The 18,785-nt window shown below is 48.3% G+C and overlaps 1 protein-coding gene across 2 annotated transcripts in view; it reads right to left on the reverse strand.

The window, feature by feature from the left end:
- LOC126538682 (cytochrome P450 3A14-like) overlaps positions 1 to 18,785 on the reverse strand; it is a 63,048-nt gene that overhangs the window by 16,902 nt on the left and 27,361 nt on the right. For both annotated transcript variants that reach the window (XM_055074905.2, XM_055074906.2), the window contains exons 7-10: positions 17,662 to 17,792; positions 15,496 to 15,592; positions 13,798 to 13,876; positions 13,059 to 13,167 (exon numbers count right to left, since the gene is read on the reverse strand). In XM_055074905.2, the coding sequence (XP_054930880.1) occupies positions 13,059 to 13,167; positions 13,798 to 13,876; positions 15,496 to 15,592; positions 17,662 to 17,792 (416 nt within the window). The remainder of the gene's footprint in view (positions 1 to 13,058; positions 13,168 to 13,797; positions 13,877 to 15,495; positions 15,593 to 17,661; positions 17,793 to 18,785) is intronic.

Consider the following 18,785-nt stretch of genomic DNA (forward strand, 5'->3'; position numbering starts at 1 on the left):
GCTTCTTTAAGCTGTAATTCATAATCAGTATGTTTCAATACTATTATAATAACTGATCTTGCTATGGTTCGTTTTATTCGTGTGCTATAACAAATTTATTAATATCGTGTTGACAACACTGTTAGTAGAATCTGTACTTGCAGATCACATCATGTGTTAACATGAGTTGGAAAGGTGTTTTGCAATAATTTTCATGGGCCTAGAACTAGCAGTATTGCTAAGGGCTCAGATGATTTTCAGCAACGTTCTCAACCATGTATAGAAATAAACTGGTGATGATTATATGTATTTAGGAGAGTAACAAAAATTCTTAATTATGACATTGTAAGTATTGAGGAAGAAGTAAAAAATGAGACAAGCACGAAATCATTAAGACGAAAACTTGGTATAGGAAGGAACGATGTGTATGCAGCCAAATTAAGCAGAACCGCGTCACCAGCAATTTCGATAAGAAAACCAGAGCAGCAGAGCAACCCTACACTGAAATATACAGCACCAGGTGCAGGCACAGTAGCATGATTGGCCGAAATAACCAACAGGTAACAATAATATATTTTGTAACTAGGGATGAGATTAGGACTGATTTGCAAATTTTGTCCAATGAAAAAGCGGCAGAGGAAGGTGGAGTAACGGTCGACCTGATAAAGGATGCCAGGGACATTCTTCTCAAAAAACTTGGGACGCTTTATACAGGGTACCTCATTACTTCAAGTGTTTTGAAGAGTCACAGTTTCGCAATATACGAATATGCGGAACATATTGTATGGCTTCAGGTCCTGGCCTCCATGCAGGGAATTCGTCACGTTATTGTGCCCTCCCGTACCTCGTTACTGTTGTAGCGGCGGATGCCGCCCAAGCACACGAACCGCTAGCAACCAAACAATCCCGGTTTATTGCCACATACAGTCATATATATACACATAGCGACACTGGTGCCTCTGGCGGCAGGTGATCCCCAAACCGGAACCGAAACCACATATACAACATATTCCCTTTCTTATAAAAAAAGACAGCTACATGGGTTAGTGATTTAGTAGTGGTAGTACGTAGTGCTCTTTTACAGAATTATTTTTACAGTAACAACAATGTGCTTGTCTTATGCACTTAATACAAAAATATAAAACAAAAAGAGGAAAACAAGATACAACTCCATTTATGTCCATATTTCACAACGTCAGCAACTCAACACTCGTGCAGATTGTGACAGGTTCATGTTCACTGCAAAACGTGTCTTTCTGTACTTAGTGTCCATAGCGGTCTGGAGGTCGTCTATTCCTTGATGGCTGTACCCTACGCTGAGGTCCCGATGCTTCTGAGAAACCACTGGCGGCAGGCGAAGTCTCTTCCTGCTCAGGGCCGGTCACTGGTGGCATAGGCGGCTGCTTCGCAGCAGCCACAGCTGAAGTTCCGGTTGGCGCTTCTGAAACGGGTCTCTCCAAGGTAGGCGGTGAGCTGCTTTCCCTAGCGGTGTCATTTGTATCACTCCTTTCCCCCCACCCACAGATAGATGCAGAAGCTTGTGGCATCCTTGACAACTTTGAAGCGTTCCACGTTTTTCCATCATCAAGTTGGAAAGACGATTGCCCCTGCTTTCTTATCACTTTTCTTGGGCGGCTAAAAGCCAGGTCACCTTTAAAAGCAGTTGTTTGTCTGCGTACTCGTACAAGGTCACCAACATTCACTTTGGTTTCCCTTGCGGCCCTGCGAGCGTCTGTGTATAGTTTACTGGATTGCTGCTTTTGCTTCACCCGCTCGCGTAGGCGGTGGAGCTCTGAAGTAGGGTCGGTTGCAAATATTGCTGACGGATACCCAACGACATCGAGCCGAGTCCTTGGCAGACGTCCATGCAGGAGAAGTGCTGGAGCAACTGCAGTTGTGGCATGCGGCGTACAACGGTAAATGCCCAAGTATTCTGTTACCGTTTGGCGTAAGGGACGCTGCTCGAGTGTAGCCACTTGAACAAACCTTTTAAAAACTCTGTTGAACCGTTCTACCTGTCCGTTTGCTTGCGGGTAGTATACGGACGAATGCCGCAAGCGGATGCCGCGATCCTGCAGAAAAGCTTGGAAATCTCGAGATGCAAACTGTGGCCCGTTATCGCAAGCAATTTCCTCTGGGTAACCTTCACGTGCGAACACTGACACCAAGAAGCCTGTTACTGTGCGTGTTGTGGCTTGGTTGCAAAAGTATACTTCGGGCCACTTAGAAAAGTAGTCGACCAGCGTGATCGCATATCGACAATCGTGTGGTGCTCTCTCAAATGGGCCAACAATGTCCATGCCAAGCTTTAGCCACGGTTCCTTTGGTAAGGGGACCGGGTTCAATGGTGCAGCCATAACCTTCGTGCTCTTGTCCGCTGCCTGGCATATACTACACGTTTGAATAGCTAGCTCGACTTGCCTGTCCATGGCTGGCCACCAAAATTTTTCTCGCAGACGTGCTTTCGTTCGTACAATTCCAGGGTGAGCCTCATGAGCCGCGGTAATTATCCGCGCTGTAAGTGATGCGGGAACCACAAGGCGTTCGCCACGCAAAATCAAATTGTCCACCACTGACAGTTCATCGCGAAGTTTGAAGAAAGGTTGAAGCTCACCCGGCAGAGATTTTTGCGCAGGCCAGGACGATTCAATGTAGGCCTTGGTTCGTTGCAGTGTGCTGTCTTCCGACTGGGCCTGTTCAAACTCATCCCTGGTAATGCAAGAAGATATAAGGGCAACTGATACAGTTTCATCTGGTAAAGCCTCTTCTTCCTGAGGAGGTGACGCAGGGAGACGAGAGAGCGCATCTGCTACTCGATTTTGCGAACCCTTCCGGTACTTTACTGTATAGTTGTACTGCAGTAGGCACTCCGCCCACCGTGCTATCCGCAAAGGACGCCTTCCTGGCCCTTGAGTAGACAGCAATGCGACCAAGGCTTGATGGTCAGTAAGCAACGTGAAATGGCGTCCCCACAAGTAAACATGCCACTTCTCGCACGCCCACACACACGCAAGCGCTTCGCGTTCTACTGAATATCTCCGCTTTGCAGATGAAAGCGCTCGAGAAGCAAAGGCGACAGTGTGTAGTTTCTCTCCCTCCACCTGTTGGAGCCCACAGTCTGAAGCGTCAGTGGAAACAACAACTGGAAGAGATGCATCGAACATCCGCAGAACTATGTTGGACGCAAGTGCCTCTTTGATCTTTCGAAAACTGGAGTCTACTTCGCCAGACCAAACAAATGGTTGCCCCTTTCGAAGCAGAACGCGCATCGGTTCAACCATATCGGCAAAGTTGGGAACGAACCTAGAGTAGTATTCGACCAGTCCCAGGAACGATCGAAGGCTGGCTGTATTGGTGGGTGCCGGTGTATCCTTGATGGAAGCAACCTTTTCCTCCAGTGGAACAATACCACTTGCTGTGATCCTATGACCCAAAAATGAAAGTTCCTGCGTATAGAAGATACATTTGCTGTTCAGTTTGAGTCCTGCCTCTTTAATGCGTTGAAGTACTGCTGCAAGGTTATCTATGTGCTCCTGCCGGCCCCGCCCGAAGACTATAATGTCATCTATATAGAAGAGCACGCCCTTACATCCTTGCAGGACTTTGGACATCATACTCTGAAATGCAGAAGGCGCGGAAGCCAGTCCGAAGCACACTCGTTTAAAACGAAAGAGGCCTTCGTGAGTTATAAATGCGGTCAAATCGCGACTCGCAGGGTGAAGCATGACCTGGTGGTAAGCTGATGCGAGGTCTAGCTTAGAAAAATTTGTAGCCCCCACTAAACTATGCAATAGCTCTTCTGTATGAGGAAGGGGAAAGCTGTCTATTACGACAGCTTTGTTTGCTTGTCGAAGGTCTACACAGAGGCGAATTCCTCCCTCTTTCTTCTTAACGACCACAATGGGTGACACCCATTCAGATGCCTCCACCCTCTCTATCACGTCCAGATTTTCCAACCGATGGAGCTCTTCCGAGACCAATGGTCGTAGCGAGAGCGGAAGGCGCCGAAGTTTGGATTGCACTGGCTGCACCGTGGATCGCGTTTTGACGTGATGCACAAAACGTTTCGCGAGGCCAAGGCCTGGATCGAAAAGAGATCCAAACTCGCCAACTAATTCCTTTGGGAGGTTAATATCCTGCACGGCTTTCGTCGGGTCAGGGCGCTGTTCCCTTCGAGAATTAGAAGTTAGCGTCGTTTCAAGGCATTGCAGAGATGACCCATCAATCTGTAGACCGAGGGCCTTGATGGCATCGATACCCAAAAGTGAGGTGCCTTGCTCTACGACGTAGAAAAGAAGGCTTGTTGTGCTAGCTTTGTGCGTAACGTCAGCGAAGAAACAGCCACGAACCGGAATTGGCTGTTTTGAATAGTCCAGTAAGCGAACAGTCGGGGCCAAAAGTACTTGGCCTTCCCAATACTGCTTAAAAAGATCGTGTGCAACAATGAAAACTGATGACCCAGAATCTACAAGGAAAGTTATGTCCGCACGGCCAATCGAAACTGTGACGTGAACAGCGGAGCGAGCGGCCGTCGTCACAGCCAGAATGCTCAAAACTTCCTCGCTCGGAGAGTCTTGGCTGTCTACCTCACGCACCGGAGCGGAGCCTCGTTTCTGGCAAACAGAGCGGAAGTGACCCATGACACCGCAATGGTGACAACGCTTGCTTTTGGCTGGACAGCGAACTGATGCTGCATTGTGCTGGGACGAACCGCACCGGTAACAATGAGACTGGCGGTTGTGCGACCGCTTCGAGCTCTCGTCGGATTCTGATGTACGCGTAGGCGTATTTCCACGAGTATTTATGCGTCCAACATCTACAGAAGGAAATTGTTGCAGATCATTGTACGCCTGCTCAAACTGCCTTGCCAGTAGTACTGCTCTAGCGAACGAGAGAGACGATCCTTCAAGCAGAAGACGCTCGCGCAAGCTCCGAGACGAAATACCAGCAACGAACTGGTCACGCAGCGAATCTTCTTCGACAGGAAAAGAGCATGTAGCAGAAAGCTCCCGCAATGCAGTGATGTACTCATTCACTGATTCACCAGCTTGCTGAACTCGCCTACTGAAACGATGCCGTTCGGCAACAACATTGCTTGTTGCCGAAAAATGAGCGTGCAGAGCGGCGACTGCGATATCGTAAGACGATACTTCAGGCCTTGCGTCGCCTGTGCCCTTGCTATCTTCCGACGTTTTCTCAGTAGCAGTTTGCTCACCGAGCTTGATGTTGTCCAACGATGGAAGTGGTAATGTATAAAATATGCGCTGACCTTCTACGCCGAGGCTGTGAAGAAGTAGTGCTTTGCGACGATCCGGTTTGCAGTCAGAGGTCCCCGAAGCAAGCAGGTAGTTCTCGAAGATGCGGAACCATTGCGGCCACGCAACAGCAGGTCGACCAGGCACAGGCAGGAACGGGAGCGGCGGCGCGAGTCCAGAAATGCTCATGGCGCCGGAAAGCAAGCGGTGAAAGTCACGCCCCCCGAAATGATCCGACCCTCGTCGCCAATGTTGTAGCGGCGGATGCCGCCCAAGCACACGAACCGCTAGCAACCAAACAATCCCGGTTTATTGCCACATACAGTCATATATATACACATAGCGACACTGGTGCCTCTCGCGGCAGGTGATCCCCAAACCGGAACCGAAACCACATATACAACTGTTACCACGATGCACGACCATGCTCTGGGGACCGCAAATTTTCCACTGTTGTTGCTCTTTAAACGTGGTAATTTATTACAAAAGAACGACACGTTAATTGCAATTTTTCCACAAGCTGCTTTGTGCTAGAAGAAGAAGTATTTTAATGACTGGAAAATGTAGAGAGGTCGGCCGGATAATGGAGCATATGGCCTGCTACTCTACGTAAGGGAAGGGGAAGAGGGGAAGAAAAAGGGTCACAATGGGGGATGATAATGGGAGGAACAAGGTGAAGGACACATTACACACTGGTATCGCGGGCGTGAGTCCAGGCCGGTGTCACCTAGGAAACGTGGAAAAGCACGCATTGTCTCTGTCGTCTGTCAGCTCTGCGGCCATGTGCCTAGCAAGAGGTCCTCCGACAGTGGTCCATTGTGTAAATGTCTCAAGGTATCTGCCATTGTCAGTCTTTCGCACGCATACTCAGGGTACTCAGGGCACACCACGAGCACATGTTCTATAGTCTCTACAGCGCCACACACTGAACAGTCTGGGGAGTCTGTCCGTCCAATAATGTACAAGTATTCGCGCGTGAAGGCAACGCCTAATTGCAGTCTGTGTATCAGGCATGTATGAGGGCGTGGAATTCCACCGTAAGGTTAGAGGATGCCTATGCAGTCAAGCGCTTCTGCCATTTACAAGCTGATGTATGGCACTTGAGAAAGAAAGACTTGCATTTTCAGTTTTAGGATACATAGTTATCAGGCAAAGCTATAGCAGGCAAATGATCAATGTATTTCGCATGTTGCTTTTGTCCCAGAACAGTTGCGTAGCTTTGTCCAAAATCGTTGCAGTAATGGATTCTAATGGGATGTAATAGTATGAATAACAGTATGTGTCCTAGCTGATGAACATATGTACTGTATCAGTGCAAAAATTCAGAACGAATAACAGGGTGCATGGCGTTTTCTATCTGCGCTGATTGTATTTCCGTAATGTGCTACCCTGAAGCCAGAGCTCTGATGGCAGCTAGTTCTCTCATTCTGAACGACTCAATGGCGTTCGCGTTAAAGTGACCCCCCAAATGAACACAACTATTATCAAAAAGTTGTGAGCGACAAGGCCTTGCAGAATAGTTAGATTCAATTTTTTTAGAATAGCATCATGTAGTTCAAAGCTTACCCCCATGGAGCACACGCTACCTTTCGGAGTACACGATACTTTCGACGAACTGAGGCAGGCCACCCTGATGCGACAGAGGGAACGCCTCAGCTTCACAAAAATGGGTAGGTCGATATTGGCTCGACTCAACATACCAACATACCCAATTTATCTCGCCGAACAGGCCATACCTCTCCCGCCTTCGGCGATATCCAAATTTACTGATAGGTCGAATTCCCAAGGACATGCACCCTGAGTACAACAGTGAAAGGCGCAAAGCACGCGCACAACACATTCAATCGACGTACAACAATAAGCTTAGGTACTATACGTACTACACAGACACGTCCGCGTACGCAGGGCAGACCGGGCAGCGCTACCAATGGAGGTACGCCCTGGCAGTGGTGAACGTGATCTGCCAGCAGGAAACAACCGGGCGGTGCCGGCGCGATCTCGCACTGGGCCGAAATGTCAGCAGTGGCGGTCCCACTTGCCTACGCAGGAGCGTTCACAAAGGGACGCGGTCGTGGTCACGGACTCGCGAGAGACATGTGATATGTATACGCGATAGCGTTAAAAGTCCTGGCTCGCAGAAAATCCGGCGTCGGCGTTTCGCGCTCCGAGTCCGGTGTCGACCTCGTTTCAGTAAAAGATAATTTCCAACCGCGCACGCCCAACCACTATATCATCACCGAAGTTGCTCATATACCCTGTCTTTCATATTTTAGAAAGTTATTCCTCGGAGTTTTGAGAATGACAGCCCCCAAACAAATGTCATGTAAAAAAAAGAACAGTGAGAGGAAAAACATATTATGTCAGATCTTCTGAGAAAATTGCAAAACAGTAACAGGAGTTTGCCCTGATCCAACACACCGGATCTGCCGGGGATGTGGTGCTCGAAATCCCGATGAACAGCACAAGTGTACCCCCAAGTGTGACCTCTGTGGAGGAGAACATTTGACCGCAGACAAGGTGTGCAGAGCTCGCTTCAAGATTCCGTACGTGGTACGGAAACGCCGGTGGGAGCGGAAAGATACCAACTACACGCCTGCAGAAGCCTCAAAACCGCCACGTCGGGAGGGAGCAGCTACGTCAGGGTATCGGAATCACTCTCTTTCCCGTGAAGGCGGACGAGGGCGGAGCAGCAGCTGCGCCTCAAAGCCGGGCTTGAGAGCGTCGTCGCCGGGTGACGTGGCCGGCAGCAGCTACAGCGGGGGCCGCCGGGAGTCGCGCTCAAGGTCGAAGACCCGGAGCCAGACACCGTCGAGGAACGCCGCTAAGCAGGTGGGCTGGGCAGTTAGATCTCCTATCGCTCTTAGCAACAAAGATTTCCCTCCCCTTCCCCAGACTCCCAAGAAAGATTGTGAGGAATGCATGCAACTCAAAGCGCTTGTAGTTAAGCAAAATGAGCAAATCAGCGCGCTTCTTGCGCGCATGGAGGCATTAGAAAAATCGAAAAGCAGCGAGGATGTCACAAAACGCAAAATTGCCAAGAGGGACGCTCAGCAGGAGCCCCCGGTAACAGCAATGGAGGCAGAGAAAATTGAATCGAGTCCATCTGAGGAACCGGCGTGGGCCAAGCCCATTGAAGCCCTCACCGAGATGGTCACACAGCTTGCCAGCCAAATCGGCTTGATAACGTCCAAGATGGCCAAGTTCGACGCGCTAGAAGCTAATGTCAACCAGCTCATACTAACCACTCAAAAAGCTAAAAAGGGAGCCCCGTATGGGAAACCGTGCATGGCGAGTAGTCTCACGACTACCAACCTGAGCCAGGATTGCGGCCAGGCGTAAAAATAGGAAGGCAGATACAACGATCTTAGCCCAATGGAACTGCCGAGGAATTAAGGACAAAATAGGCGAATTACAGCAATACATAGATAATGCGGAACACAAACCGGATATCCTTGCAATTCAAGAAACGAACTCGCGACCAAAACTCGCGGGGTACGTCACATACACCGATCCCAGTGAGAAAAGCACAGCCATCCTAGTCCGAAGCAACATAGCTGCAACGCAGCGCATTACCACCCAGAGAGGGTGTGAACACGTTCGCTTGGAAATTCACAGCAGAGGCATAGGAAGCAAAGACAACATCTTTATACTCAACGCATACTGTCGGCCCTCCAAGAAGAACCTCGACATAGAGGGCACATTACTCGACAGCAAGAGACAGGCGGGCAGCCGACCCCTATTGATATTAGGAGATTTCAATGCGCCTCACACAATATGGGGTTACAAATTTTGCTCCAAGAGAGGCAGGGTGCTGGCGAACCTCATGGATCAGCACACATTAGCCCTACTCAACGAACCAGACACTCCCACCCGCATGGGCACAAGTATGACCCAGGACACCAGTCCAGACCTTACCCTGCTGAGTGGAACCTTGGACGTGTCGTGGCAGAACACAGGCGCGAACCTGGGGTCGGACCACGATATCCTCAATATTACGATCAGGGGGCCCGCGTTCAAGGCCCGAATGGGAACAACAAAGATAACTGACTGGGACAAACTTCGAAAAAGGCAAGCAGCCGATGAAGATGAGGACACGAACAGCACCAAATCGTATGGGGAATGGGCTAAGGAACAACTCGAGCTGGTAGAAAAATACACCCAGAAAATTGCGACCACACTGCAGACACCCTGTGTGGACGCAAAGCTCGCCCACCTTTGGGAAGCACGACACAGCCTCACCAGACGCTGGAAGAAACAACGACACAACAAGAAACTTCGCAAACGCATCCATGATCTCAACAAGCAAGCAGCTGAATACGCGTCCAAGCTGTGCAGAGAGAACTGGCTGAGCGTGTGTGATGGACTGCAGGGCACCCTTTCTACCAGGAATACGTGGTGCCTCCTTCGTCACCTGATCGATCCTCTCGGCAGCAAGAGTGCCACTAATCGAAGCCTCACGCGCACCCTCAACAACTATACTGGGGGTGCCGACAAACTCATCAACGACCTGAAGGCCAAGTACCTGAAAACGGAGAAGGGTGATATCGCACCTCCCGACTACGCAGGACCTACCAATGAAGCGTTAGACAAGCCATTCACTGACACCGAGTTGATATCGGCAATCTCCGAGAGCAACAGGGGCAGCGCGCCGGGACCCGATACCATTACCTACAAATTACTTAACAACCTCGGGCACAAGGCCCGCAGACAGCTGCTCGAGTATATGAACCGGGTCTGGGAGTCTGGCAATCTTCCACACGAATGGAAAGAGGCAGAAGTCCGCTTCATACCCAAGCCTGGGAAGACACCTCACATCGACAACATGAGACCGATATCCCTCACGTCCTGCGTGGCGAAGGTCATGGAACGTATGGTTCTTAAGAGGTTGCAGCGACATCTTGATGCCACCGATCAGATGCCAGAGACAATGTATGGCTTTAGGCAGCACCTGGGCACCCAGGATGTTCTCGTACAACTCAACGAACTGGTAATTAAGCGAGCAACGAAGCAATCGCCACGAGCGATACTAGCGCTAGACCTCACAGGTGCCTTTGATAACGTCACACATGAAAGTATCCTCCGCAACCTGCGCAACACGGGTTGTGGAGTGAAAACTTACAACTACATCCGAGACTTTCTTCGTGACCGAACGGCAATGATCAGAATAGGAGAGGAGACATCCCAACCGATCTCCCTGGGGGATCGAGGAACGCCGCAAGGTTCGGTCCTTTCCCCCCTCCTATTTAACATGGCTCTCCTGCCGTTGCCCAAGCTTCTCGAATCAATAGATGGTCTGGGCCACGCATTATATGCCGACGACATCACCCTCTGGACTGCGAGGGCAGGGTCGGATGGCTGGATGGAAAACACGCTCCAAAAAGTGGCTGACACGATCAACAGCTATGTGAAGACATGTGGCCTTTGCTGTTCGCCTTAAAAATCGGAGCTGACAATAGTCAGACCACGTGCATCAAGGACACAAGCAGAAAACATAGAAATCACTTTGGAAGGGAACCGGATCCTCCCGGTACCTCAACTCAGGATCCTGGGTCTCCTGATCCAGGCAGACGGCAAGGCAACAGCCATGATTAGAAAAATGAAGCTCACGTCAGACCAAATCTTGAACATGATCAGACGAGTGGCCAACAGGCAGAGGGGTCTGAAGGAATCGGACACCTTGCGCCTCGTTGAGGCCTTTGTTATCTCACGAATCGTCTACGCAGCGCCGTACCTGCAGCTCCTCAAGAAGGACGTCTTACAACTTGACGCAATAATCAGGAAAGCCACGAAGCAGGCCCTGGGTATTCCTATAAATTCATCCACGACAAAATTACTTCAAATGGGAGTCCACAACACAGTAGCCGAGCTTGTAGAAGCCCACCTATCCAATCAAAGGGTACGCCTTAGCCAGACCAAGGCGGGCAGAAGCGTCCTCCGCAAGCTAGGATGGCAAGAATCGCACTACACCCGCCACGACCAATTACCCGAAAAGTTCAGTGAGAAGTTGGAATGCAAACCGCTACCACGCAACATGAACCCCACAAGGCATGTCGGACAACGCGACGCCCGGGCAAGAGCCATCTCCAGGTTCCTGGAGGAAGACGACACTGTTTTATATAAAGACGCCTCTCTATCGAAACGCTCCACGAGGGCAACAGTCGTGGTCACCGGGCTAGAAAAGCTGGTCACCTGCGCATCAATCTACACTCCGTCTTCGGAGGAAGCAGAAGAAGCAGCGATAGCTCTCGCACTCCTACAACCAAACGTCACCAAGATCGTCACGGACTCACAAGCTGCATACAAGAACTACAGATCTGGCTGGGTGTCCCTTGCGGCACTAAAAATTCTTGGTAAAGCTACGCCTCCTAAACAAGCGATCGAATTAGTTTGGGTCCCGGCTCACTCCTCAGTTGAGGGCAATGAATATGCTCATCAACAGGCCCGAGCGCTAAACTCCCGGGCCAACGAGGAGGAGGCAAGGGGATGGCAACCCATCACAAATTATAGAGATATAGTCAAATATTACAGGGACGGCAGGAAGACATTCCCGCACCCCCACCACTCCTTGACCAGAGCCGAACAAACAATATACAGGCAAATCCAGGCAGGATCCTTTCCCCACCCCTGCCTCCAGAACAAGATATACCCAGAGAGATATAAGAACACATGTCCTCACTGCAATGCATTAGGAACCCTTCAGCACGTCATAGGAGAGTGCAATTTTTCCATACACCACCCCCCACCTATACCCATAACTAACCCCCCTGCTATCCCCACCCTTTACGAGCGATGGGAGATCATGCTGTCCAGCCCCGCCCTGGAAGACCAGCTCAGACTGATCCACAGGGGCCAGGCGGCCCTGGAAGCATATGGAGCCCGCGAAGAGGGAGCCACCCCATCAGACGCTTAACGCGTTTCATTTCATAATGGACCAGTAAAGTTGTTTCTCTCTCTCTCTCTCTCTACCAGGAATCTTGCCTTTGTGCGTAGCGCTCGTTGCCAGCGTTTCCTGGTAAACATTACACTTACATAGACTGCAGTTGTCGGGAAGCGGGAAAAGCAGTCAGGGATCTTTGAATGCTATCGCGTTCCGTTCGTAACGGTGCCAAATATAAGCGACCTTAAAATTTTTTCTCAAGGGGCGCGTGACTTCGGCAAGCCTCGCGATAATTCCGAAATACTTCAACCACCGTTACCGCCTACTCTCGGGGCCGGGCCATGAGGGGGTATAGGGGAACGAACAGGCAACCGAGCTAGTTGGAGGGTCTACTAACCGAGCGGTGGCGTCCTCTCCTAGCCCTAACCACTCGCACTATCCCTCACAAAATCCCTCCAGTTTGAATGCCATGGACAAATTTGTTCTTCAGCGCGTAGTGCGCAGAAAGTAGGTGCCACCTTACCCACAACTTAGCGAGGAAGACGTCACTGATTGGCGCAAAATACATAACAAGTATTCCACCGTGTAACATTCCTAAACGCCATGTATCCCACTCGCTATAGGGGCAACTGCCCTTGGTACGGTGGCATACCCACCCTAATACAGTACATGTAATCTATGAGTACACTAAGCACATGCCAATTAACGTAAGACAATGCGGCAGTGAGAGGCACAGCTCGCCCGCTCCAACCTGGCAAACAAAAGTCCTCAATTCGCCAGGTCAGGCAGGCGGCAGAAACCAGTAGCAAGACCGAGAATATATATATATATATATATATATAATATATCGTTCTGTCCTCCTACGAGCTAAGTGTACATTTACGCTAAAGAACAGGCATCGTACATTCACCGAAAATATTATGTGAGTGACATCGTTTCTGGCATACCGATTCGCTGACAGCCTCTTTCACTTCTTCCCTGAGCCTGTCTTGAACGTCCTGGTGTTTGGCGAGCAGGAAAGTGAGGTAACACATGGAAATCGACGTTGATTCGAACCTGTGGATAAGGGGAAGGTGATACACAATTTACCCTTGTAACATATGTATTTGCAGTTCAGGTTTGCTATAGACAGAAGATATCTTTACTAAGTGGGAAAGTTTCTTCAGGTCCACCCTTTATCGATGAAAAAGAAAGGGCGCAATTTCTGTGGTAATAATTTTCTTATATGTTGTTTGGTTTTATGAATTTGTTCCTTTATATGTTAGATTTGAATGCAAATAAGTACGTTTAATGAGTGATTTCCATATTGCTAACTGTTATACATTTCTACGTGTTCCACTGATGTAAAGCTGATAGTATCGATCAATAAAAAATAACAAAAATGTAGCACTATGAATTGCCTATGAATTGGCACTGTATTGTGCCATGCGCCCTCAACATTTCGTTGCAAACTCGCTATTGCACAATACTGCATCAATTCTTTAGGCGAAATGTATATCTAGTTGCTAATTCGATCATTCTAAGCACACAGCTACCCTTAGCGGCATCATATGATTGTTCAATATGAATCCCATATACATTACGCAACACCTCCCGCTAGGTCTCCATTATCTTTTTTTCTCCATGTCTAGCCTTTATATCCTCAAATGACAGAATTCCAGATACTAAAACACAATTGTGTCTCACCCTCCCATGAAGAGCAAAGTAGCATTCATAATGACTTCCCTCGGTGAAAGTGCCCGGACCCTCTTTTTCATGCTGTCAGCTGTGAGAAGGGCGGAAACCAAGAAGTGTAGCAGATCCAACAAGTTGGAATCTATGTACAGCGAAACTGTACATAGCCACACACACACACACACACACACACACACACACACACACACACACACACACACACACACACACACACACACACACACACACACACACACACACACACACACACACACACACACACACACACACACACACACACACACACACACACACACACACACACACACACACACCGCATCACAGTCTCAGAGGCGGCATGCGCATGCGTACGTTGCGCAATTCAAATCCATTCTATCCGCAAAAAGCGTTTGCAGCCTCAATACCCTGCAGCCGCGGATGGGTAAAGGCACGCTTTCGGGTTCTACTTTTCCGCGCATGGTCTGCGCCATCGCTGGATGGATGTTATACTGGCGTCCCCTTTAGAACATGGCGGTGGGTTGCGCCATCAAGTTCTTGCTATGGTACTGCCTAATGTCCTACCTATAGGTTAAAAAAACATGATGAACTCTCACAACCAAATTTCCTGACCCCTATTGTCATTTTCGCTTTTGTAAGTCTCCGTTTTTTTTGTCCGTTCCATACTTTTCTTCCACTAATGTTCCACTCGCCTCTTACTAATCTCTACTGCGGACATGTTCACTTTTCCCCTGCTCTCGCTGAAGCCCAGGGCTTCAACCATGCCAGTGGTGTCTAAATCACCCGCTGGGCAGATGTCTTCACATTATAATAAAACATGCTCGATCGTTTCCCTAGCTTTACCACAGCAAGCGCATGCTTCTTCTTCCTTCCTAGATCTCGATTTATATATGCGTGTTCTAAGGCATCCTGATCTCACTTCGAAAAGGAATGAGCTTCCCTTCGAGTTATCACAAATTGTTTCTTTCCTTATTTCGTTTTTTCTTCTTGAGTACTTACAGATGGCAGGTTTCTTTTCCATTGCCGCCACCCATGAGATTATTTCAGCCTCTCTGACTCTCCGTTTGACGTTTTTTGTTGCTGTGTTGCTGGCCTTACAGGCCGCAGACTTGCTGGTAAGCTTCCTAGTTCTTTTCCTCCTCTGTGAATCAATGTTTTTCCTGTACAGATGCCTCAAGACTCTCCCAGCCCATTAACTTTCTTCCATATTCCTTTGTCGTTGTTCATAATCAATTTTACTGTGAGCATGTTGCACTTAAAAACTAGTCCAGCTCATATCACCCTGCATTTGTAGTCTTCCCGTGAGCGGCCAGTGCATGGTGTCCCACTGACCTTTGGTTCCCATCGAGTCCTGCTTGTACCCCTGATTTCAGGCAAACTACCGCATTTCGGAAAGTAAGTCCTGGAACCGTTACATCATGGCCGTGGAAGCGAGCGCCATCTGGTAGCACTGCATGGAACCCAGTGGCGCATTCGGTGCGTATGCTCTGCTGTGATTGATTGGCCTATTCGGCAAGGGAACAGTCAGGCAGCAGCCGTGGTCATGGAGCCCGGCGAGGTTCGCAAAGAAAAGCTTAGCTTTTTAAATGACGGCCACTTCATCACTGTTCACTGTATTGAGTACTCAATGAGAAAAGCAGACGCCAAAGACACGCAACGCCTAGTTCCTCAAAGTAGGAAGTCGATGCGTACCTGTTTGCTGCGCTCCACTCTTGGTCACAGCTTCACTCAGTGCTTCGTCCTCAAGTTCAGCGTCTAATAAATTTTGGAGGATGTCTGGCTTCCGAAGCTGCGAAAATAAGCAGAAACTGAGAACTTTGTCGACGTGTACGTAATGACAATGATACCAGTCTTTACGACCTATACCATTTCTCTATTACATATTTTGTAACGTTTCAGTTTTAAGCATCTTATTTCGCTTTCATTTATTTTTTGATGTTACAAATTCTCCTCGCACCACACTATAATATTTTCGATAGGCATTGTTACTTGGTGTATGTTTCTCTTTCCAGTTAACATGGCCATTCCGAAATTTCATTAATTGTGTGACATGCTGAAAATTTTCAGCGTGTGGTAAACAGGGGCCCTATAACGTAAAACTATTCGGATATGTTTTTATTCCAATCTCCTGGCGTCAAATTTGCGTAACCGCCGACGCAAGCACCGGGCGGTCACCCGCAGTGTTGTCTGAACCGACCAATCAACTGCTCTCCTCGATCATAGGAGGTCACTTTTGTTTGCTTGAAAAACGAATAACATTGCCTACACCGAGCGACTTGTATCTAATTGGCTGACAAGAGGCGAGGAGTGCGTCAAAGTGGAGATGGATTCGATGGGGCAGAACCAGTACACTGAAAATCGATAACCGGATGAAGAGGGTGGTGCCGACGTCTGCGATTGGTCCGCTTTCCCTTACTTATCTTGCGGTGGCTGGTCGAAAATCGCGGCGGCATGCAACGGAAGCTTAAGAATAGCGCTAAAACGGATCCTCAGCAAATAACAGTTGGTGGAATGAGGTGGTAAACGTGCTGAAAGTGCTCGAAAACGTTACACGGCATCGCAAGAAGATTATTATACGCAAATAAACCCACGCTCTCCGGCAGGTGCGAGTAGCCAGCGCCTGAGGGATCGGCGGCAGCCATCTTTTATTCCCTTCGGAAAAGGGCAGCCTGCGGCTATTCAGAAGAAATTTCAGTTTTGTTCGTCATATTAATGCATCTGTAATGCATACACGTCACTTTGACGTGGAGAGTTTTCGGGGTTTTGTGCCGTCGCGTGACAGACAGGAGAAGTGGGTGCTGCCGAAAACATTTGACCAATAGCCACGGGCTAATGGCGAAAAGGCGTGGAATCCGAAATAACTGCTTTTCTCTTTTCGGTCAAATCATGCATAATCAGCATGTAGACATCATATCCGATGAGGAGGTATCGCGGTTTTCGTGACGTCGCGTGACAGGCAGGTGAAGTGGGTGTGGTCCAACAAAATGTTTTTGACCAATCGTGGACGGCTGATAGCAGAAATAGAATAGAAAATTTTGGAATAGATTTACGCTATAGCGCCCCAGGGCAATTTTCGTGGTTGACTTTGAATTTCTACGTAAAATTTGCTTGGGGCCGCCTTTATCATTAGTGCTCTGAATTCGACCGATATTTACACGTTTATTGAACATTTCAAATAATATTAGGAAAGCTTTCTGCGCTTTGTTCCCGCTTTACGTTAAGTTCTTCACACTCCGGAAGGGTTACCTCAGCGTAACTGAAGACTTTTTTAGCCGAAGAACGTTTTTGGACCGTTGATATTTGCGTCGTTGGCGCAGATGTGAGCCACGAGGGCATTGCACTGGCTGCTGCACATCTTCAACTCGACAATTCTGTTGCCCATACCAGTTGTGACAGCGTAATCACTATACCGTCGCGCCACTGAGCCAGAAGGCGTGGGATGGAATTCTGGCCGCGGAGGGAGCATTTCGGTGGGGCTGAAATGCAAAAAAAAAAAAAAAAAAAAAAACGTCCGTGTACCGTGCATTGTGCGCACGTTAAAGAACCCCGAGTGTTCAGAATTAACGTAGACTCCCTCACTACGGCGTGCCTCATAATCAAATTGTGGTTTTGTCATGCAAAATTTCATCTCTGTTTTTTTTTTTAGGGACGTGCATCTAGTCGTTTCTGCACAGGTGACGTATTCCCATATTTTTTTCTTTCTTTTTTGGAGGGGGGGGGGGGGGGTCCCTCATATTATTTTAGAATCTTTGGGTCGGAAACCGGACTTACGTTTAGTTAGCTTACCTGTTTCTTGCTTCTTGCATTCTCTCCCCAACGTTTACCAGATATTTTATGGGAAAGAAACCGCAAACGCACCTCAGGATGAGTCTTGCGCATTTCGATCATCTTGGTGGTCTCCTCAGAGAACACTTTGAAGGTAAGAGAGCCGAACTTTCCAAGGAACCAGTAGAAAGGTTTCATTGCTTTTCCCAACGTTGTCGTGCTTTCTGCGGGAAAGAATACAGCAGAAACAGCCAAGTTGAATCATTCTTAGGCAATTACTGTGGACTTTTGTAGTCGATAAGCCCTTTATATTAAACAAACTGTAAACAGTTTCTCATCTCAAAAACACGGTTATTTGTCGACCGGGTAGTGTTATCAGTTTTCTTCTGCTGGTTTGCAAATAATAAACCTGGGAGAGACATTCGACATATTACTATCTGCGCAAACTTTGACTAATGTAAGTGAAACGCAACGCTAACAGTCAACAACCCATATACTTTGTAAGGTTTTCTGCAAATTCGCTTCATGTTCTATCCATTTGATCATTTTTCCCAGTTCTAGTTTTTAGCATCGGCATATGCGGAAAAAAACTAGGAAGTCGACTACTCGTCTTCTAAAGTCAGGCCCTGCGATTTTCTACCTGCGATATTTCTGATGTGTCCATGACCACTGGATTGTAAACGCTGTTTACAACGAATGCTTCTACTGACTCCAGTGTCACTGTGTGACAAGTACGATGAAACACATAAAGAAAACTTTGAGCAGAAAAACTTCTTTTTGTAAAGTCACCTGTTATGTGTCAGAGAAGATTGGGCATTCCAGCAACCGTTGCCACCTATGAAGCGTGATCAGTTCTTGTGACCTTCACATTTCAGAAAATAGTTATAAACGCCAGTAAACGGGTGAAATTCTGGTTGCTCGAGATGCTGCTCCGGCCAAAACTTGTGCTCCAGTTATTTAAGCACTTAGGTTGTATCCTCGAATCACTTAGCAGGCCCACTTTGAAGGTTGCAGTGGTGTGCAAGAACAACGAATAATTTACTCGCGCATGCATGCTGGAAATACAGCACGAATAACCGGTAATGTAACGATGGCAAGACAAGGTTTCATTCTGAGTGAGTGCACGCATAACAATATGGAAAGAGTTAACTTAAGGTTTTGAACCCAGATTTTTTTGGCTATGAGAAATTTCGCAGCTAACACAAAGTTGCAGGTAT

The sequence above is a fragment of the Dermacentor andersoni genome, chromosome 8 (assembly GCF_023375885.2).
Source record: "Dermacentor andersoni chromosome 8, qqDerAnde1_hic_scaffold, whole genome shotgun sequence".
NCBI classification, from domain to species: domain Eukaryota; kingdom Metazoa; phylum Arthropoda; class Arachnida; order Ixodida; family Ixodidae; genus Dermacentor; species Dermacentor andersoni.